The sequence below is a fragment of the Monomorium pharaonis genome, chromosome 5 (genome assembly GCF_013373865.1).
Source record: "Monomorium pharaonis isolate MP-MQ-018 chromosome 5, ASM1337386v2, whole genome shotgun sequence".
In the NCBI taxonomy this organism is placed as follows: Eukaryota; Metazoa; Arthropoda; class Insecta; order Hymenoptera; family Formicidae; genus Monomorium; species Monomorium pharaonis.
Window position 1 is genome coordinate 28,815,388 of NC_050471.1, and position 24,220 is coordinate 28,839,607.

General features: G+C 32.0%; 2 protein-coding genes across 3 annotated transcripts; one reads left to right on the top strand and one right to left on the bottom strand.

The window, feature by feature from the left end:
* Window positions 1-1,050: 1,050 nt before the first annotated feature.
* LOC105837031 (keratin-associated protein 19-2) lies at window positions 1,051-4,913 on the top strand. 2 transcript variants are annotated; one of them, XM_036287395.1, is made up of 4 exons: window positions 1,051-1,196; window positions 1,908-2,073; window positions 3,696-3,879; window positions 4,250-4,913. In XM_036287395.1, the coding sequence occupies exons 1-4, from the start codon at window positions 1,179-1,181 to the stop codon at window positions 4,638-4,640; spliced, it is 759 nt and encodes a 252-aa protein (XP_036143288.1). In that variant the 5' UTR covers window positions 1,051-1,178; the 3' UTR covers window positions 4,641-4,913. The 2 variants fall into 2 exon arrangements, with proteins under 2 accessions (XP_036143288.1, XP_036143287.1); XM_036287394.1 differs by having other exon boundaries at window positions 1,062-1,196; window positions 3,678-3,879.
* Window positions 4,914-5,502: 589 nt separating this feature from the next.
* Window positions 5,503-22,896, bottom strand: LOC105833150 (collagen alpha-5(IV) chain). Its single transcript, XM_036287281.1, has 6 exons — window positions 20,618-22,896; window positions 11,984-12,107; window positions 11,429-11,764; window positions 11,272-11,334; window positions 7,727-11,161; window positions 5,503-7,415 (listed from the first exon to the last, which is right to left on the bottom strand). Exons 1-6 carry the CDS (start codon window positions 20,651-20,653, stop codon window positions 6,013-6,015), a joined length of 5,397 nt encoding a protein of 1,798 aa, XP_036143174.1. The 5' UTR covers window positions 20,654-22,896; the 3' UTR covers window positions 5,503-6,012.
* Window positions 22,897-24,220: the final 1,324 nt, after the last annotated feature.

Sequence of the window (24,220 nt, forward strand, 5' to 3'; positions counted from 1 at the left end):
GCTGTATAGTAAGAATGCATATATGTACAACACAGAATTAGGATGAACACGTAGGTGCTGATAAAGTTTCCAGGAAGTGAAAGCTTGTTGTCTTTCGGTTTATTGCGAGATTTCCGGCTGTTTTTTGCATTTACGACTTGTATGTTCTTTGCGTAAGACTGATATCTCCAAAAAATATATAGCACACTACAACAGCAAACTCAATTCTAGAAATTAGCAGAAATGGAATTTTATAGGCAAGTAAACGGAAAAAGAAACACTTTAATTTATAAAATATTGCTGGAACTTTAAACTTCAGGAAATGAAAGTAATTGCATGATAAAGAAAAATTAATCTTTCTAGCAATACAGAAAAAAGAATCTTTTAAAATGTACCAAAAGATAGAAGATTAAAAGGGAACTAGGATAAATTCTTTGAATATCTAGAAGTCAATTTCAATAAACACGCAAGAATCTGATCATCTAGTGATAAACTTTCTTTTTTTTCGTATTTTAATTTTTAATATTAAATTAATAAATATAGACTTTTAAAATGTATTTTACTAAAGTCAAGTTAAAATTAAATAATATTTCAAATATAACTTCATATATACATTACTTTGTCCGAGAACGTCCAAATGTTCTTAGAATACTTTCTGATCATTTTTAGAACATCCCTTGGAGGCCTGTATTCTTCTTATAGTAATATTTATTATTTATCCTGTTTTTTTTTAAGTGTAACAAACAGTTAACTGTGAAATATTAAAAGTAAGGGTAACTAAAACAACGACTACTCCTTTTAGCCGTAATTATATTTTCTTAGAAAGAAACCACTATTGCAAAATTCTTTGGCTCCCAACGTGTAGACGTTGAGGACTTGCGAGATGCTTATATAACAACAGTCTATGTATCAGAAACTATTATGTGTGTATATTTGAACGGGAAAATGTAAAGCGGAAAGATAGTTTCCATATCTTTGGGCGTGTCTCACCGATTCTTGTCAATGTCCTTGTCAGCGCGGCTCCTAAGAGCGACCTAAGCTCAAACAACCGCGACCACCTTGGAGCATGAAGAGGGGCATATTGACATGTTGCAGCAGAGGATATATAGAGGTTTTGCATGCCGGTATGAAGGCAGATTAGCTTTCTGTGTCTTGAACACTGTGCTTCTCCGAAAAATGCAAACAGCGTCACTAGCAAAATGAAGTTGTTCTTTGTTGTAAGTACATCAATATCTTTTTCTTCTTTTTAAATCCATTTATAGTATTAATCTTCTTTTTCGACGCTTTTCCTTGCACTTTCCACGCGTAGCGTATACCAAGTAAATGTAATAGAAAAGTCAGATTTGACATTAAACCGTCAGGTTAATTTTAAACAGTTACATTTAATGTCATAAATGTTCAACAATTTTTATTTTTATACTTAAATATAAAATTGCTTGTCTAAATAAATATCAATTAATTTTACTTTTCAACAACTAATTTATGAGATTATTAAAGTGCATTTCAATATCCATATAGTTTTTAAAAAATTAAATAACTAAGCCTTATTTACTTCAAATATTATACTAGTAATTCTAGACACATAATATAGTATATATATATATATATATATATATATATATATATATAATACATTTTTTATATTATTAATACACATATATGTATGTTATTGTTTTAATAGTATGATACATTATATTATAAACACATAGTACACACACAAATATTTAATAATATTGTAATATACACAAAATTTGTATAAATTTAATGTACATTATAATGTTATTAAGTTTGCGTATCTGTTTATAATATATCTACATACTGTATATTGCGTATGTTTTCCACAGATAACTTTCTGTCTAATTACACATGATATGTATGTTTCCCAAAGATAATTTTCAGTCTAATTACACATGATATGTTTTCCACAGATAACTTTCGGTCTAATTGTAATATGCCGTGGCGCGGAGGAATCTCCAGACGAATTAAAATTGCTCACAAAATTAACGCCAATAAACAGTGAACAGCGCGTATACTCCGATAATCAAGGAGTCACACGTAATCAAGGAGACTTAACTGCATCTGCGAGCGATCGAAGTAAGAAAATAACAATATCTTTATTCACATATATATGTATATATTTATACGTATATAATTTTATACTTGCTTACGATATTGATTTTCATTACTTATTTATCTATGCTCTTATTATTATTTATGTACTATGAACTTATTTTTGTTTACGGATAAAAAGTTCCGTTTGCGACGATAAACGATTAAACGCGGAGTAATTCAAGGAGATCGCTAGCGCATGACACACGAACCAGTCCTTTTCTTTTCTTTTTGATGTGACAATTTAATGGCACCTTCGTTGCATAACGTAATAGGGTTTATTGTACATAAGAATTATTTCGAACATGATTACATTAATTATTCTGTAACTCTTGAAACATTGTCCGCTGCGTTAAGAACTGGGAGAGTCGCGTGGCGAACGCACATTGGTACGGAAGTACGATATGCGCATACTGAAGTTCTTTTCTTTGAAGTTCACCGTGAATCACCTCTATTTCTTCCCCGGCGGGGGGGAGTCCTTCGGGTGGCTCGTTATACAATATTAGCATCTTATTACAGCTAGTGATGTTTTTTCCGTTTTTGTAATGGGAAGCGCCCGGCTTTCAAAGCCAGAGCGTGAGAATGGCAGTGACACACTTACTTAATATGCTGATTACTCATCGCACTACTACCTTATATCGTGCCGGCTTATGATCGATTATTATTACAGGTTTACAGTTTTATTCTGCATTCTGCGCGTGTAACTTCCGTAACCTGCGTTTTAATTTCCATAACTTTACAATTCCAAAACGAACGCATGTGTGAAATACAATTATCCTAAGTGTAAAGATAAATATTAGATTATTTATAATTATTTTATTAATTTTACAAATTCTATGAATTAACAAGGATAAAGGATGTCGCATGAGTATTCCATAATTTTAATTTTAAGATAGCAATATCCCACTTTAAAAGATTACAATAAGAAATTTCTAAGTTTTGGAATTAAATAGATGTTAAATGAATGTAGATATGAAAAATGAGTAAGAAAGTTAAGTTTTAATTCAATATCACAGCTTTCTTGTTTCTTGGCGATTCTTTCGAGAATAAAATGTCATTTTCTTGTGTAAATCTACTTCTGATTAAAACTGCTTTTCTTTTTTCTGACCAGCGCTTATGATTCTGAATCTTTAAAATCTTGAATATACGTTTCTCTCTTTCAAATGCGTTCTGTATGCCTTATTAAAGAGACATCTAGATCTAGAGAAGAGCGTCTTTTTAACGACTTTTTTCACATCTGGAAACCGGTTAGAAAATGATCTACTTGTAAAAGGAAATATTAATAAATGTTTTTCTATTTAAAGCATCTGTGCCTCATCAAGTGCTCCAATTAATGTCTGTGCGCATTATGATCTTTTTGATCTTATAACTCCGTCATTTTTCTCAAAATTAACTTTGTACCAACATATTTTAAAGATTAAAAGATGTAATAGTTTAAAAACTGCAAAAAATTTTAAAAAAGTTATTAATTTAAAATTTTTAAGTCATAAAATCTTAAAAGTCTTAAAAAGTTATTTTTATAAAATTTGATTAAACTTTTACTATATAGTTGTAGGCCTTTAACTTATTTATTTAAATATTTGCGTTAGCGTTTCATATACATAAAGGTTATCCTGGATCAATTGGAGGATATCCCCCTGGATATCCTGGAGGATACCCTGGGTCAATTGGAGGATATCCATATGGAGTTGGATCTGTTTATCCTGGTACACCATATCGTGGTAGCAGCCTGATTCCAGGATATAGAGGCTATGAATTAGGCTTTGGGCAAGGAGGGCTTATTGGTGGCGGGTAAGATTTGATTTTATCAAGTTCTTCTTATATATGTAGAACGATTACTTAGAAAGGAACAGTATTTTAATATTTAAAACACGAATACATAATTTTAAACTTAATATTTAGTAGACATTGAACCTATTATGTATTTATTTAAAAAGTTAAATATGCTTATATTTTCACAAATTTTGGACTTCTATCCCATCTATAAAAAGAAACAAATAGATAAATATAAATATATAAGAAAAAATAAGTATTTATTAAAAAAAGAATAACCTATACAAATACAAAATAAAAACAGATAAAACTTGTATTTACGATGCATCTAATATAATGTATTAATATACTATATAATATAAATTAAAAAAAATAAATTTTTTTACAGATATCCTGGATACACTGGGTATGGCGGATATGGAGGTTATCGAGGATACGGAGGTGGGGATTATGGAAGGGGATATTATCCTGGTGGTTATGGGGGTTATGGAGGTTATGGAGGTTATGGGGGTTATGGGGGTTATGGGGGTTATGGTGGGGGTTATGGAGGTTATGGTGGGGGTTATCCGGGTTATGGAGGTTACGGGGGTTATGGAAGTTATGGGGGTTACGACGATAATAGTTTAGGATATGGACGTGGTTCCGGTCGTTATGATGGATACGATAATTATGGCACAAGTTATGGCTCAACTTATGCAGCAAGAAGTCCATACAGTTATCGCAGTGATAGTTATGGAACTTCTCTTAGTAATCCCTCTGGTTATCGTGGTTATTCATAAACGTGATTTTACTATACGCTTTTAGGCGTATAAATACTTACAAATATTAAAAACATTTTTTACAAATTAATATATTTGTGTTAACATATCATATATGCTGTTAATAATAAACAATTAATTATATTTTAATTAAGATTTGTTGAAATTTAATTGCAAGAATTGTGTAATAACGTATCTTCGATGTAATACACACAAAAGAAAATTTATGACAATTTTATAATGCAAAACATATATACTGTATTGAAATAAAACAACTGATGATTATTATAATTATTTTGTTTACGATGTTTCTTGTTCCTTCTATATATATTTATAATTTAATATTATATTTATTATTTTTAATATTACATTTTACTTTATTATATATTTTTCAATTTATTTTTAATATTTATAACATTATTTTTGTTACATTTATTTATTGATTTAAAGTATTTGTATTTCTGTCTTATTAAATTACTATTTAATATTTACTTAAAATTTATATTATTTATTAATATTATATTTATTAATTGCAACAATATTATGAAATCTCTAAGAATTGGAAAATTAACTATTGTTTTTACACAATTTTTATGTTTTATTAAAATAATTTCTACACATCTAATGTATACATTAATATATATATATTTCGCTTTTATTAGAAAATCGAAAATCGCAATAATTCTAGATAGAAAATTTAAATCTCTATTGAATTGTAATAATAAATATTAGGATATTGGTTGGTATCAAAACGCATAGAATCTAGCAATACAATTTTTTTTTTTAGTTTTACATCAAACTAAATATTGAATAAATATCTACAATAAATTAAATCTAAAATAAGCTTTGTAATACCAATTAATTATAAAAAATTGTAATTTTTGTAAAAGCATACATATAATAGGTAACATTTTTGATAATAAGTTAAGCAATATCTACGGAATTTTTTTCTCAGAAATACTCACATAAAGATTATGTAACTTTTGTATGAAACACTGTATGAATGCGTTAACTTATTTATATATATATATAAATACATTTTAAAAAATGGAGCATGTAAATTTTATTAATTCATTCAAATTAATTGGATTAGCAAAAAGTTTGCTATTATTTTGTTCTTTATGTGAATAGTAAATCAATTAAAATTTACACAGAGAATTAACAATATTAATAAAATCTCTAATTAATTCAACTTTTAGTTTGAAGTTTTTATGTATTTGATTAGCTTTGATTATTCAAATATTTTTAATTTGGCCATCCATCAACTAACCAGCAGTTGACGGACAGGCAATGCCAATATCCTATATTTATTTCTATTCCCTCCCTAAGAGATGATGAACTTTTGTTTTTAGAATGGTCGCAATTAAAACTTAATAAGTTAGTACTACACCCTTCATTTCGCCTTTCTATTTTTGGTTCTTCTTAGCTCGACGTTGCTCTTAACTGGAACATTCAAAAAGCCAAGATTGGATTGATTTAATGCCTCTTTGAGATAATCGATATTGCCAAGTTGATTTATATCGAGCGTTTTTACAGCGAATTTGCTGTCTTGTGTATCACATGCGTCACATGCATATGGAACAGGAGTGGCGGACGGGAACATAATTTTCATCTTATTGCTGTCCATTTCGTTGCCAGGACAGTATGGTACGAAGATAACAGGAATGAATCCCAACTGACCAATGACAGAGGTGAGAGTCGAGCTGGTGGCTACGTTTGTGTTGTTATTCGGCTCGACTAGGTAACAAGGACATGCTTGTGGATTTGGCCCTATAGGTAACGAAAAGGGCTTGACGTTGATGGAGCTGGGCGGCTGAACCCCGATAGCGTCAAGAGCGGGATTCGTCTTGAATGTCTGCTCAAGGCGTGCATTTACCTGTCTATCCGGAGCAGAAGGTTCCGGAGCGGAAGGTCCGTCCGACTGAAAGGACACGTTAGAAATCAGTTTGCCATCCACTTCGGCAGAACTATTATATTGTCCATCTGCATTAAATACACCCTCTTGTCGATCCAATTTATTAAATTGGTCTGAACCTTCAGGTGGCTGCCGTTGCAAATTATAAGATGGATAAAATATTGATTTTTGATATTGGTCCCGGTCGTGCACAGAAAATTGCTTAAAGTCATTTTTAGGCAGTTTGTTTATTTGTTGTGGCTCCGTATATTTTTGCTGATTATAATGTTTGAGTTTTAACACGTCTGTATATTGATGGTCATCTCCGATCTCGTATTTCAATGATGACGGTGTCGAGCCGTCTATTTGTAATAGTGTGTTGATCTTATTCGCATTGTAGATAGTTTCTTTCTTCCCATAGATTGGTAACGTATATTGACTTTCGTATTGAGGTATATACTGATTACGATTTACGTATAATGATGTATTAACTTTTGTTGGATGTGATAATCTCGATAATTCAATATCTTTTAGTGTATGGCCTGTGTACGAAGAATCAGTTTTGTTATTGAAATTGTATTGCGAGATCGAGTTATACTTGTTTTTGTCAAATGAATAAATCGCAGATTGCTGATTTCTTAATGGTTCTCTATGCGAAGGTTTCCTCGTTGGTTTTATTCCGGGTACGTAATCAGGATCACCAGGCCATGGTCCATCGGGACCAGGAGACCCAGTTGGCCATGGTCCATCAGGGCCATCATTTCCAACATCTCCTTCACCACCAACACCACCAATACCACCAACATCTCCTATACCACCAATACCACCAATTGGACCTACATTTCCCACTGGCCCTTCAGGTCCTTCTGGACTCTTTGAATCTTCTGTATACGTAGGGTAATCTGAACATAAAAAATATATTAACACTATGTGAATAAATAACAACTTATTTAAGTCTCACGTGATAAATGTTGATATTACAGTAGCAGTTCAAATTAACTTGATCTGTACGTGTATATATTCATATATAGTTTTTTAATATTATATAACTAAGATTATACAATGTTGTTTATGTTAATAACTTTTTAATAAGTAATGAGAAATATAATAAAATTTTGTAATTATTATTTGAAAGATATATATATGTCAAGATCAAACTGGAGCTGATTTACACTAGGAATAATACATAAAAATAATAAAACTTTTGGTTTACCTGGCTTTCCAGGATATGATGATATTCCTGGTTTTCCTACAATATCAGATATTTCTGATATACCGACAGTACTAGATGTGCTAGGGATATTAATTCCTATATGTCCCGGATATGATGGTATTCCTGGTTTTCCTGGTATTTCCGGCTTACCAGGATATGTCGGATATAGTATAGCTATTCCTGGAGTGTCAGAAATGCCAGGAATACCTGGTTTGCCTGGAATTCCGGGGATACCAGCATGTCCAGGATATGACGGCGTTCCGGGAGTAACAAGAGTTTCAAGATAACCTGGATGTGGTAATCCAGATGTTCCTGAAGGGCTGGAAATAATAAGAGATCCAGTATGTCCAGGATATGAAGGGGTTCCCGGTTTGCCTGGAGTGCCTGGAGTACCGGGGATACCAGGAGTTCCTGGATGACCAGGATGTGACGGTGTTCCCGGTTTGCCTGGAATGCCTGGAGTACCGGGGATGCCAGGAGATCCTGGATGACCAGGATATGACGGTGTTCCCGGTTTGCCTGGAATGCCTGGAGTACCGGGGATGCCAGGAGATCCTGGATAACCAGGATATGAAGGGATTCCCGGTTTGCCTGGAGTGCCTGGAGTACCGGGGATACCAGGAGTTCCTGGATGACCAGGATATGACGGTGTTCCCGGTTTGCCTGGAATGCCTGGAGTACCTGGGATGCCAGGAGTTTCTGGATAACCAGGATATGACGGCCTTCCTGGTTTGCCCGGAATGCCTGGAGTACCGGGGATGCCAGGAGTTTCAGGATGACCAGGATATGATGGCGTTCCTGGTTTTCCTGGGATACCTGGAGTACCGGGAATGCCAGGAGTTCCTGGATGACCAGGATATGACGGTGTTCCCGGTTTGCCTGAAATGCCTGGAGTACCTGGGATACCAGGAGTTTCTGGATAACCAGGATATGACGGCCTTCCTGGTTTGCCCGGAATGCCTGGAGTACCGGGGATGCCAGGAGTTTCTGGATGACCAGGATATGATGGCGTTCCTGGTTTTCCTGGGATACCTGGAGTACCGGGAATGCCAGGAGTTCCCGGATGTCCAGGATATGATGAAGTTCCTGGAATACCTGGAGTACCGGGAATGCCAGGATACGATGGAGTTCCTGGATGACCAGGATATGACGGTGTTCCCGGTTTGCCTGGAATGCCTGGAGTACCGGGGATGCCAGGAGATCCTGGATAATCAGGATATGAAGGGCTTCCCGGTTTGCCTGGAATGCCTGGAGTACCGGGGATGCCAGGAGATCCTGGATAACCAGGATATGAAGGGATTCCCGGTTTGCCTGGAGTGCCTGGAGTACCGGGGATACCAGGAGTTCCTGGATGACCAGGATATGACGGTGTTCCCGGTTTGCCTGAAATGCCTGGAGTACCTGGGATGCCAGGAGTTTCTGGATAACCAGGATATGACGGCCTTCCTGGTTTGCCCGGAATGCCTGGAGTACCGGGGATGCCAGGAGTTTCTGGATGACCAGGATATGATGACGTTCCTGGTTTTCCTGGGATACCTGGAGTACCGGGAATGCCAGGAGTTCCCGGATGTCCAGGATACGACGGAGTTCCAGGAATATTTGGTGTACTGGGGATGCCAGAAGTTCCTGGATGACCAGGATATGACGGTGTTCCCGGTTTGCTTGGAATGCTTGAAGTACCGGGAATGCCAGGAGTTCCTGGATGTCCAGGATATGATGGAGTTCCTGGAATACCTGGAGTACCGGGAATGCCGGGAGTTCCTGGATGACCAGGATGTGACGGTGTTCCCGGTTTGCCTGGAATGCCTGGAGTACCGGGAATGCCAGGACTTCCCGGATGTCCAGGATATGACGGCCTTCCTGGTTTTCCCGGAATGCCTGGAGTACCGGAAATGCCAGGAGTTCCTGGATGTCCAGGATACGATGGAGTTCCTGGAATACCTGGAGTACCAGGAATGTCAGGAGTTCCTGGATGACCAGGATATGACGGTGCTCCCGGTTTGCTTGGAATGCCTGGAGTACCGGGGATGCCAGGAGATCCTGGATGACCAGGATATGATGGCGTTCCTGGTTTGCCCGGAATGCCTGGAGTACCGGGGATGCCAGGAGTTCCTGGATGTCCAGGATACGACGGAGTTCCAGGAATACCTGGTGTACCGGGGATGCCAGGAGTTCCTGGATGACCGGGATATGACGGCGTTCCTGGTTTGCCTGGAATACCTGGAGTACCGGGGATGCTAGAAGTTCCTGGATGACCGGGATATGAGGGTTTTCCTGGTTTGCCCGGAATTCCTGGAGTACCGGGAATGTCAGGAGTTTCTGGATGACCGGGATATGACGGCGTTCCGGGTTTGCCTGGAATACCAGAAGTTCCTGGATGACCAGGATATGACGGCCTTCCTGGTTTTCCCGGAATGCCTGGAGTACCGGAAAGGCCAGGAGTTCCTGGATGTCCAGGATACGATGGAGTTCCTGGAATACCTGGAGTACCAGGAATGCCAGGAGTTCCTGGATGTCCAGGATATGACGGCCTTCCTGGTTTGCCCGGAATGTCTGGAGTACCGGGGATGCCAGGAGTTCCCGGATGACCAGGATATGATGGAGTTCCCGGTTTGCCTGGAATGCCTGGAGTACCGGGGATACCAGGAATTCCTGGATGACCAGGATATGACGGCCTTCCTGGTTTGCCCGGAATGCCTGGAGTACCGGGGATGCCAGGAGTTTCTGGATGACCAGGATATGATGGCGTTCCTGGTTTGCCCGGAATGCCTGGAGTACCGGGAATGCCAGGAGTTCCCGGATGTCCAGGATACGACGGAGTTCCAGGAATACCTGGTGTACTGGGGATGCCAGAAGTTCCTGGATGACCAGGATATGACGGAGTTCCAGGAATACTTGGTGTACCGGGGATGCCAGGAGTTCCTGGATGACCGGGATATGATGGCGTTCCTGGTTTTCCTGGGATACCTGGAGTACCGGGAATGCCAGGAGTTCCCGGATGTCCAGGATACGACGGAGTTCCAGGAATACCTGGTGTACCGGGGATGCCAGGAGTTCCTGGATGACCGGGATATGACGGCGTTCCTGGTTTGCCTGGAATGCCTGGAGTACCGGGAATGCCAGGAGTTCCTGGACGACCGGGATACGACGGAGTTCCAGGAATACTTGGTGTACCGGGGATGCCAGGAGTTCCTGGATGACCGGGATATGATGGCGTTCCTGGTTTTCCTGGGATACCTGGAGTACCGGGAATGCCAGGAGTTCCCGGATGTCCAGGATACGACGGAGTTCCAGGAATACCTGGTGTACCGGGGATGCCAGGAGTTCCTGGATGACCGGGATATGACGGCGTTCCTGGTTTGCCTGGAATGCCTGGAGTACCGGGGATGCCAGGAGTTCCTGGATGACCGGGATATGAGGGTGTTCCTGGTTTGCCTGTCAATAATAAGAAAGATCATTCTGTATATGTTATACGATTTTAAATACGTAATTAATAATATACACATTAAAACGTTTAAATCTAATAAAATGTTTAAATTTTATACCAGGAGGCCTATAAGGAGGTTGAGTTGGTGATATTTCAATCATTGATCCACTTCCGATAGGCGCTGCTTATCAAAAAATAAGTTATATAATTATTTTATTAACACATCAGTTACATGTTTATTTGTATATTTTTTGTATATATATTTATTTACATACTTCCTCCACTTGGTATTGTATGAGGTGGAACATTTGTGTTTGTATATTGCGCACAGACCACGGGAAAATATAACTCTTGCCATGGCGTAATTACACCATGATGTTCATGATGATCATGATGGTTACCATGATGTTCATGCTTATGAAGGAAAAGTTCCACGTCTTTCCCTGGTTGAACAACACGATATCCCCATCCATCACTTATATAAAACGTTGCTTTTAATTGACCAAAGGGATCTACATAACCGTAACATCCATAGGTAATTCCATCTGGACCACGTATTTCATGATGAAATTGACCATGTGGATTGATATCGTAACCATATTTGTATGCATCTGTGAAATACAATAATTAATTGTAATCACAATTTTTTATATTTAAATTTTTATCATAAAAGAGAAAAGTTCATAATTTTTACATCTTATTTCAGAATCTTATATATTTTCTATTTTAAGTATAAAATTGAGCATTAAAATTATGATTTTTATTTGTGTAGTAAATTATTTATTATGTGATGTCTTTTTATTACTTTTATTTTTAATTCTTTGACTTGCCTGATTCAAAATTTTGGCTTAAATATTGAATTTTTTGTTCATCGCTAATACTCAGAATCACTTCGTCATCTTGATTGGAATTTGTTAATTCTTGAGTGAGTTGCGATCTGGATGTAGCAATCACCTAAAAAAATAATTATTTGTTTTTATTGTTTAACAAAGCAAAATTAAATTAAATCTACACTATTTTATTTTTCATACTAATATTCCTTAATACTTTAATTAAAAAATCTTATTTTATAAATTATATGTAATATTTTAAAAAAGAACAAAGAAAACCTTTAATAGTAGCATGTAAATTATACCAATAGGATAGTTTATTAAATAAATTAGAAAATTAAGTGACTAAAAGTGAATGAATAAAATTAATAGAAAATTGGATTAAAAGTGAGACAGATGTTTCGCCCATAAAAACTGATGTTATCCTATTAATCGTCAATTTGATTCTAATAATTAATTTCTTAAATTAAGTGTTAAAAGAATTCAGGAACGTTGTAGTATCTTACAAATATTAATATTTATTTAGCTATAATTGTACATCTCTGTAAATTCGCACAAACTATATTTATTAAAAATAAAACATTACATTATTTTTATACTCTTTTAATAAGAAACAGTTGTTAATCGCAATAATTTGCTTTATCAAGGTACGTGACATTTCCAATGAAGCATGATGTAATTATCGAGTAGTGTTTAAAAACAGTTGGCCTTTAATATCAGTCGGTAGAATTAAGTATTTGATGCGATCTGCAAGCGCATGCATCGTGAAATATCATAGTCGGCATTTCCAGTTTCTACAGTTAAAACGATTTGTAATTCTTAGCTATTAATTTTCCAAACATTGTGCAACTGGTAACACGCAGTCTAAAGTATTTTAAATATACATTATAATCTAAATACAAGAAAGAAAGAAAGAAAAAGAAAAATCAATGGAAAAAATAAGAAAAAACAAATACAATTTACAAAAATCTAATAAATTTTATCTCCTGCATTTAATACAATTTCTTGCTGCTGCTTTAATGTATATGTATACAAATATTATCTATTGATAACATACTATACTTAAAATAAATAATGGTAGATGTTTGTATATATTTATGCTTTATGGCATTAATTCATACATTAATATATAAAATTGTTATTAACAAGTTTACTAATTTTAAACTTAAGCTTATAATAAAATATAGACTAAATATATTTTTATTATGTTTATAAATAACATTATCCATTAGCTTTTTGATGAAGTAATAGGCTTTCACTTTTCCAGATGTGATGAGACAAACTATAACTCTCTCTATCATTTCTGATCTCAATTAATTATCCATTTTATATAAGCGAAAGTCGAAAGTAGTCAATGACTAACAGTATAAATTCTTATTCCATTTTCAATCTGCATGAAGTAATAATTTAGAAGAATTTTATACACATACACACACACATGCATCCACACACATACATACACATGTGTATGAGGGTGTATTAACTTTCCGCAAACTACTCTGAATTTCACCACTTATTCAGACCATCCGAGTCGTTGAGAAATGATTATGTTTTTTAAAGGGTTTTTGAATTTTAAAGAAGCTAAAGAGAAATTTTGCTTGCTCTTTTAATATTTATAAATGTAATTGTATAATTATATGGCCAGAATTTTTTTTTCCAATTTGAGACAGAATTAGCCGAATAATTCAAAGTAGAAAAATCATCTTGGTTTTCTAATTTCTATGTTATTAAGTATAAATATTTAAAGATTATAAGATTAGCAAATCGAAAAATATATATTTTTTAACATTATGTAATATGTTTCAAACATGTGCAATTTCGCGAAAAATAAAATTGAAAATAATGGTGATATAATTTTATATGTGATGCATCATAAATGATGCAAGGATTATTTCAATGTAATTAAAATTGTGTTTGAATTGAATATTAGTATAGACAGCTTTTTCTTAAGTTTTTTGTTTTTAATTTGATTCATACATTTATTTTCTGTTCACGATAGGGGTACATGTGTGCATAATATATGAAACGATAGTTTTATGCACTCACGTTTTAGGAGTTTGCATTTGTATGGTATGCACATCGTTTCCTGCATACGAATTGTATAACGGAGAAAACCTTACGGTACTTTAAATTTATTTAAATTTTGTACATAAATAAAATTTATTTAACCTATTTCAAAATTTTTGATGTCTTTATTATATTTGGTCCTTATTTATTGTTTTAACTGTAAAAGTTTGAATTATAAAAATAGCCAGTCCTTTTTATGTTTGACTGCAGCAAATATTTAGAGGAATAAATAAGAAAGAAAAACAATTTTCTTTGTAAGCTAAATATTTTAACAAACAAATTTTTATTAGATACACTTATAATGACTTGTACGAACATAAGATCAAGATCGTGTTTTAAATCAAAAGATGCAACATACATTTATATGTCTATCTTATTGACATTCTGAAGTCAATCGCCTTGACACCTGCAGCATTAACTTTATGAAAAAATGTTATTACACAACAAAGCTACTGGAATTAAGCCCGAAGTACTACTGTGAGTGAATTTTTAGTGCTATTTTAGATTTTGTATAATTTTTGTTATTAAAGTTTTAATAACTTAAAATAACACTTAATAAAATTTTTGTTTACATAAAAATAATTCTGTTATTCTAACATATTACAATTTAAAAAGTAGAAGAGTAAAAGAAAAATTTTTTGTAAAAGTTTTTAAAGTTTTTGTAAAAATTGTATTTTAATTTTAAGTAAATTTTTACCCTAAAGTATTATGTAAGAAAAATATAACTATCATCAAGGGTTAATGTACAACGTATTGAAATCAAAGAATTTTTCAATAATTTTTTAAATAGTTTCCAATAATTTCGATTTTTCTGACAAGTGCAATAATATTTTTCGGCAAGGGTGAAAAGGCATTAACTTCCATACACTATTGTTAAGTGTAATTATGTTGATTCTTATGTTTAAAATTATAAGACAATTATACAATACAATTAATTGTCTCTTTATTTATAGATTTATTATTTTAATTATATCATTTTAAACATTTTGCCAGTTATTACAATAATATTATAAGAGTTGAAAGAAACCGATGAAGTAGTTATGTAGTTGCTACATTGTGTTATATTGGAGTGAACCAGGTCAAAGATAAAATTTAATATATCCGGTATCGAATTCGAATTCTTGCCCATCCCATCTTGCTGTTCTATCACCGACAAACCATATGGCTTCATAATAACAGGATATCGATATGTCGCCGACTGTAGTTGCGAGAAATAACGATGATCTGGTAGAAAGCTTACGTTACCGTATCCGCAATCTCCTTAAATGGCGACATAGATTAAGAAGATTTCTTTCTCATTGGCTCGAACAAAAATCAAGATGAGCATTATACTTGTTAGAAATATCTTCATATATCATTTATGTAGATTATTTCCCGCATTCTTTTAGCTTTACTTTGCGCTTTATAGAATATTTCAGATTTCATCCCCAATAAAGTTTTCTCAGAAATTTTATAAGTTATAATATTATACGTTAAAAAAAATTTTTTTACAGAAGTTTTATACAAATTAGAACACACTTTAAAAAGACTAAGAAATTCTTTTTTTTTCTTACAATTGTACATGTAAATACTAAAATAAGATTTTTAAAATTTCCTTGGCATTTCTAAAAAGTATTTTAATACGTATAAAAATTCAGAGAAAAAATTTTTACCAAGGATGTGCTTTGTCATTTACTCAATAAAATTATTAAAATTTTATTCAAATTTCAATAAATTGAATCTTTTAGTATTCTATTTTATTAATCATTAATATTCCAATAATCCAATTCATTCGGTTGTCCATTGCTACACGCACACGGCGTCAAAAGTGGCACGTATCCTGGTCGACTGAGTTAGGTTTGGCCAGGATCCACGGCCGCGATTGATGATCTCAACCGTTGTTCCACCCACGAGAAGGGAAAGTCGCGATTCCAAGAAGGCTACGCGAGCGGGACTCCTCTTCTCATCGTTTTTTTTTCTTTCAGTCCCGGGTTGACAGACTGTATAACGAAAGGTTAATATATGCTAGCTCCCGACCTAACCCTTCTCTACGCGTACTTACAGCGTCAAATGTTGCCGTGACGATTAATGCCTGCGGTATTTATGTCGCGATATTTTAGTGGACAATAGCAAGATCGTCTCAGTCAAAGCGATCATAGCAATCCAACTGTTAGTTATTTACTTTTCAAGGTAACTCTAACATATATCTTCAGGCTCACAATAAATGTTATACCAAATTGCCTGCAATTGTACTTTAATCCTCTAATAATTCTATTCATATTTACTGCATAAAAAAAACATTTTAAGTTTTGCTTATTTAAATACTGGATAAATTAAAAGTTGAATTAAAATTGGTATTCATTCGTTGAGAATTGAAATTTTTATTGATTTATAAAAATAATATTTATAATAATAATTGAAGTAAACTTTTTTGCATAGCAATATTGTAAATTATTAATCTTTTTAAAATTTTGCTAAGTTTAATTTTTTTCTTGAAAGAAATGTGGAATTGTCGGTTGTACGATAAAATATGTTAATTTATGCGTCGTCGTGAATCAAAATGCTTGTGTGGGTATCTAATATATGCAATATAAAACGAATGTTCCAGGCCAAATTACCCTTTATCTATGTCAATTAAATTAATCAAACAATTCACGATTTTTATCAAAAAGACTTTTTTGGTAAGATATTAATAGCATAATATAATTTACTTTATATAATTCACTTATAATTATTAATTGTCAAATATTATCGATAAAATCGTGACAACAATAATTATTATTATTTTGTAATTTGTATAATTTTTTTAGAGTTAGTTAATATTATTTAATCATTATTTAAATTACATGTTCTATTGTTACACTTTATTAATTTATTTATTTTACATGATTTTTGATATTATGTTATTATTTTATTTACTTAATTATTATTTAGCTTTTGCAGCAATATTTTTTCATTTTATATTCTAATGCATTAAACTTGTATTTATTCTTTAATTTTGCGATTTTTTATTTGAGAAAAAAAAGAAAAAAAAAGAAAGTGAGAATAAGGGAATCGGAATTCCGTTCAGAAATGCCAGGAATCCGCCAGGAGTATCAAAATAGTAACTGCTCTATCATTTCAATCGAAGATTAACCTTAAAGGATTGTAATTCTTATCCTTGATTATGCAAAGAGTGCAAGGCGATCTTTAACATCGCGTATTAGAAGTTATTTATGCAACCTTTTCTTCAAAATGTTAATAAATTAAATTATTTTTATGCGGTTTTTTAATTAAGTTTATATACATATATATATAATTATATAATTTTTTATTCTTTAATGTCTATATTTTTTCCTTAAGCTAATCTTATTTATGTTTATTTTATAAATGTTTCTTTCTTTTTAACGTGAAATAGTAAAGATAATATCTTGCAGATAATTAATAGTTAAAAGTTCCATCTAGTATTTGCACATCTAAACATTATCGAGAATCAATCGAAGTAAACAAAATACGCGTTCAAGATATAAAGGTAAACGTGATGGCATTTGATGCAGTCGGATATCTTAATTGCTCGTGGCGAATCTGCCAGTCAAATGGCCAAAGCTGTATCACCTTATGAATCACACGCAGGGGCCGGGATCATCTCCCAGTGAAAGTCACCTGTAAGTAGTTGCGTAAGGGACCAGTGATTTAGCCTGGGGCGAAGCCTCTGGTACATAATTGTATGTCAATCGATCTCACAATCGGTGAGATCGCATTGTATTGGAAAACGTTTTGGTGAATTAATTACATAGAGCAAATTGAAACAGTTGCTTAATGATGTTAATGTTATACCACGGCTGCACAAAATGCTATTAATTGTTAAACAAGTTGGTAAAATACATTAATGAAATCTCTTTGATATTTCAATTTTTTTTCTTTTTTTTTTATTATAATATTAAAAAATTCTATCAGTTTTAATATCGTGAATTAGAAATAATCTTTATGTACATAAGCGTCTTCTTTTTAAAATTTCATTAATTAATAATTTTTTAAGATTCAGATAATTTTCTTAGAGTGAGTTTCTTAGAATTTATGAAATGTAATTAAACTACCTTTAAATATCTTTGATAATATTCTTTAAAACTTTTAAATACATTATTTTATTATATGTTGTATCATAAAATGCATTAACATACATTTTTAAACTAATATTTAATTATAATAAATTCTATATTGACAATAAATATTATGATATAGATTATCATAAGATGATTAAGACTTTAATTAAATTGCAATAAATCGTTGGAATTCAGGGACACGTGGAAGATTAATTATACAGAAATGTATCTTCTTCTATTTTAAGCGTATCCAGATTACACGTGCGTACGTTGCCTAAGGCGTTTCGTTTTACATAAATGAATGACACATCTTGTGGGGACAACTGTATTCATATGAATCACACTATTACTTAGAACAAAACAATTTTCTTTTGGCTATAAAATTTTTTGTAAATACAAAAAATTTTTGTATTAATAATTCCTATTTTTATCTTATCTTTTCAATATTAGATATTTTGATAATTATATGTTATTTTCAAAATCTGTGCTTAAGTAAAATCAATTTAGTTAAACAACAAGTACATATATAAAAATTCATAATATATTTATGTAAATTAATTATAAAAATTTCACATTTTAAAGAAAAAAATTTTTAATTTAATTGTTAACTTAATGCTAATGGAAAAATTGTAATTTTGTGATAATCGAAATTACGTACAACGTTCTGTGATATTATTGCAATGTCATTGCATCGAAATAAATTATGAATGATATGTATATAGTGCGATATTCTCACTTGAATGAGTGTCAATATGAATGGAAGTCTCGATTAGATAACAAGTCACGACGGACGCGGCTATTACTGCAAGTTATAATCAATGCTACTTTCTACTATTATTACATAAATAATGGTAGTACTATGCAATAATTGATAAGTGATGACAGTAATAATAGCAATGTATGAATGTATATGGTTATATCGATATTTATTATACAATAATATATAATAATAGAGTAATAGTATAATAATAATATTAATAACAAAAAATAATAGTGACAGATTGTTATCGAAGGCGTTTACATGTGTCTTTTCCGTATTAAAAAAAATTTTTATTGAATTTTTAATAAAATTTAATATGAAAAGTACTTTCTGTTTTAAATATGATTGCAATAATATAAATATAATATAATACTTTTATATATCTTTATAATAATATATTAATATATGTAATATTCAAAATTAAGTAATAAATAATAAAAAATAAGATGCAAGAGATATGTAATCATATATTTTATATTAAATGTAGTTGTAGTAATATCCACGCAATAAGTACACGGAGAAAAATAATTTGCTGGCACAGGAAATTTTATGCTGTTCTAGTAAATTTTATTAGTTATTATATGAACAGCAAAACGACTTGCTAAAAGTACTAATTTTAAATTCGTTTAATTGTACTAACAAAACATATTTTGCTGTAAAGATCAACATTGTGAAAAATTAGTTACAATAACAATTTTTTTTTGCTATCGCAATATGCCGTAGCAACGATGGTTTTGCTGTCACAGCAAAACTATTTTTTTCCGTGTAGCAAAACGTGTGTTAAGTATTTACGAGGCATTAACATAAGCATATTTTACATTAATATATCTTAGTAATACTTGGATCAAATTCCGATAAATTTAGAGGAGATTTTAATTGCAGGTATTATGAAAATGTCATGTAAATTATATATTAATTATATATTAAAAATCGCGAATTAGTCAAATACACACACACACACACACACACACTAATAAAAACAATAAATACTAAAAAATTATTAAACTTATTAAAATTATTAAATTATTAAATTTAATTTAAGTATTAAACATAACAAATTTGAATTAAATTTGATTAGTTTAATAATTTTTTTCCGATTTTATAAATATTTTGATAAATTATTGTTTCTGCAAAAATATCTCCTTAAAATTTATTTTTTTCTTGAGTATTAAAAATAATTAATTTAAAATACATTTTTATTATTATAAATTATATAAAATATATAAAATAATTTTAATAAATATTAAGTATTCTAATTATATAAATTAATTATTTACTTTGTTTAAAAAGAATTTAAAAGAATAATAGTAATTTTTCTTTGATAGAGATAATTAATTGATATATTTTTTAGATCATAATTTTATAATTTTATTTACTAGTAAAATCTTTTATATATTTGAAGAGAATAGCAAACGGTCGAAAATATATTATTTTAAATAATATTAAATTGAAATTAATTTAATTAAATGGTATAACTTTTTATTATATTTTATTTTTTGTGAAAATTGGATTTAGTAAAGTTTAGCACAAAGGAAATGATGATTAAATGAGTTTCTTAAATTCTAAGGGTCAGTTGTTCCAACTTCTTGATAAACTTACCTATCAGATAAATATATATCTGTTTTTATTTATTTAAGAAAAGAAATAAAGATAGACACATGCTTACCTGGTAGGTAAGTTTACCAAGAAGTTGGAACAACCGGCCCTAAGACATGCGTGTAAGAAAATACTGAACGAACGACGTACCAAGATGAAGAGGGCTGCAGTGGCACGCCGCAGCATTTTGACAAGAATCCTTTTTCAGCAGGGCATTGTCCGCAGCCTCTCTGCAATGGCGTCGAGGATGATCCTCAGAGATAATCGCACGCAGCGCGTCGTTCGAACTGAACACGTCGCTGGCAGAAAAAGACTTTTATACAGGGTGGGGATTGCCGACCCCCCAACTCAGGCCTCATCCTCGCTCTATCTTCTCTTTTCCCTATTCTTCTCGTTTCAATTTCTCGAGAATGGTCCCTACACTTTTTTTTTCAGTCTCCTCTTTCTCCTGTTTCTTTTTAATGCAGGACGAATATTATTGATAATGATCTAATTAATTTGACATAAATTAAAAAATTTCATTATTTTATTATTTATACATATTTTATTATTACTTATATGTTTAATTGTCTTAAATTGTTATTATTAATTTAGTTCACACGTAGAATAATCTTCCTGTATTTAATTCCATCCCTGCCAAATAAAGGATTAACTTAGTGTTGACGCTTGATACCCCTTGCGGCCAATTGTTTTCCATTATTATCCGCGTTCTCCGCTTAAATGACGAAATAGACCTCGATTAGAAATGCGCTGCTCGAAATGTAGTTCAGGTGCGCGCTATTACGTAAGTGCACTTGGATTTCTTCGGTTTATGGTCTCCCACGCTTACCGAACAGCCTGACGAATTAATCTAGTCGAGTAAGTTCTTCATATATGGCGGTGGCGCGAATTCTTGGCGAGACGTCGAGATGATGAACAAGAATCAATTAGCCTCGGGTCGTGGCGCTTAATTGGATTCGGAGAACACTTTCAATGTCTCTCGGTGCGATTGTTTAAGCACAGTTGATTTTTATAAGGCTTTGTGCGCATATTCAGCATAGTCTCAGCCTGTGAGAAATCCCGTTTCTAATAAATTTACCGCATAATGCGGGTTCATTTGTTAGAGATAGCTTCCTCCTCAAAATCTAATGCGCTTTGTCGTTATTAATAAAGCCGTAGACATTGTGGTGTGTGTGTACTTGCGGGGGTAATTCCCATTCTTGCCGTGAGACTCGAAAGGTGACAAAGGATAGATTAAGATTTTAACAATAATGTACAGATCAATTACGATATATGTAAATTTTATGATTTTATTATTTTTTTTAACGTGTATTTAAATATAAGTACATATTGTAAAAAATAAATATACATTATTTCTATACACATACGTTTGTGTGAAAATTTGTATTTGTATAAAAATAAATTACAATAAGTTCTTCTGTTTAAAATAGTATTTAATAATTATTATTATCATCTAATGTAATACTTTGAAATTATTACATGTCCATCGCTTTTGTTAAGGAAAAATCAGTTTATGTTAATGAAGTGTCTGCAAAAGGCAAAAAATATAAACCTTGTTAGATATGACATCTCTTCATTATAGCAAGTATGGCATGATGAGAGAGACGCGACATTGAGACCCACAAAAATCATGCTTATTGCCATTCCGGTAGCAGCTATGTTCTTCACATGCCGTTGGCGTAAGGCAATTCCTCACCGATGTCAGCGGATTGATATGAATATTTATACGTCGTTCAGACTGCACTCGTTTCCTTATACTTGCTTTACTGCTACAGATATGTAGAACATACAGATATCTTAATAAATCTAATTATAAGTTACATTTATAATCTAATCTAATTTTAATCTAATGTAATTGTCGCAAGTTTATGTTTTTATCCACTATATATTAATATAAATACAAATAAACTCAGACTCAAATAAAATGTCATCTAATTTTATCTATTAAAATATACACGAAGGTAAAAGTTATTAGATAACATTTAAATTGTATTGTGACTTGAATATATTTGTAAAGATTGATTGTAAGGAAATTTGCACGAGTAAGAGAACAGCAAGAATAAGAAAATTTGTTGGCACGGTCAATCCGGAAATTCATACAAGTAAAGTTAAGCAATGTCATTTGGTATTCTGTCTCCAATATATTTTTTGATCATCGGTTTAACATTATTGTGTCACATTCATGAACAAGGTTTCACTAAAGAAGATGAAATATCGTATATAATGGTGATATCATGGAAACACAAGTAATCATCGTCGGATTAACATTTTTAAGAATTTTAGAATTGCAGACTTTTGAAATAAAACGCGGAATATATGTGGGTGCGCTAAAATATTAAGATGCATAATTAATTCACCAAAAAAATTGCTAGATGCAAATAAATATGTTTTTGAATAGTGCCAAGAAAGTATTTCATAAAAAATGAATAATATTTATTTCAAACAAGTAACATTTTCTAAATTATAGAAAACTAGTACTTGTTTTAAATAAATATTATTGATTTTCTATAAAATAATTTCTTGGCACTATTCAAAAAAATATTTATTTGAATCTAGTATTTTTTTTTTCAGTGTATTGAATCTACGAATGCACACAAAATCAGTATTTTAATTTAGATATCAAGCATCATTTAAAACTTTGATTTTATTTAACTTAAGACAACTTTTAGTATTAATATTTCTTTCTCGTAATAAAAATATTTTAATTTGATTTTAATTTTATTTGTAGACGCTACGGTGTAACTTAATAATATGTTGAATAAATACATTTTTTAATATTTCTTATTTGCAAAAATGCGGACAAGTACCACCACTTTTCCATAATTTTTTCCAAGATATAAAATTCTTTTGGTATTTTGAAGCGTTTCGCTAAAGTTCCGGATTAAAGTAAATTACGGTAATGCGTATACAATATGTAAAATAGAAAATAATGTTTCGCGATATACGAATGAAAAAGATATAGAAAGTGCAAGTAAAATGAGCAGACCCATTACGTCAATTCGGAATTATGCAGATATTTTTGTGTGATGCTTGCATTAATTCATCCTAAGTAACCAGATGCCGGAAATATATCGAAATTTATTGACACCTATAGGAAGGAATCTGAGAGTTAGCACGACAAATTGATGTGCTAATATATGATAAGAATTTGCCTCAAAGACGCCACATTGGATACGAATTTTATTATTGGAGAAAGTGTTTGCCTATCGTACGTAAGAACGGTTTCTTTTTTATTCCAACTATATATATAAAATATGAAGCATAACAATTTTCGCGTTAAGTAAAAAGGGAATTCACAAAAAAATCTAGAGAATACAATTAAAATGTGCCAAAAAGTGTTATTCTCGTTACCTTGACCGCTACATTTGATGTCGGTCCAGGTTAATGACATCAAATTTTTTTCTTCTTTATACAGACCGAATAATTAGAAGTCTCTCCGCGAATTTATTAACTCGAGAGATTGTAAAATTTCAATTTCTACTTAATCCCAACTTTTGTTTAAAATATTTTTGATGTAGAAAATTAAAAATTATAAAAAGCAAGAAGAAAATGTATGCGCTATCTTCTAAAAATAAGCTTTATTTTGTTAAGATTTAAGATAAAATGTGAACACTTAATATATTTTATATCGTTAATTGTAATCTTATTTAAGTTGTTCCTGTTACGGAGAATCTCAATGAAAAAATATTTGTATTCCTTTTAATACACGAAGTAGAGCAAACACGTTAAGGCGCGGCAGATATTAATACAACT

Bases quoted from the DNA above. Each gene is read 5' to 3' on its own strand.
- LOC105833150 (XM_036287281.1), bottom strand. From the start codon at position 20,653: ATGCTGCGGCGTGCCACTGCAGCCCTCTTCATCTTG. The intron at 11,162-11,271 runs GTATAAAATTTA...TATTATTGACAG, and splicing joins ACCTCCTTATAGGCCTCCTG to GCAAACCAGGAACACCCTCA. The intron at 7,416-7,726 runs GTAAACCAAAAG...TTTTATGTTCAG, and splicing joins ATCATATCCTGGAAAGCCAG to ATTACCCTACGTATACAGAA.
- LOC105837031 (XM_036287394.1), top strand. The intron at 2,074-3,677 runs GTAAGAAAATAA...TATTTGCGTTAG, and splicing joins TGCATCTGCGAGCGATCGAA to CGTTTCATATACATAAAGGT. The intron at 3,880-4,249 runs GTAAGATTTGAT...ATTTTTTTACAG, and splicing joins GGAGGGCTTATTGGTGGCGG to ATATCCTGGATACACTGGGT.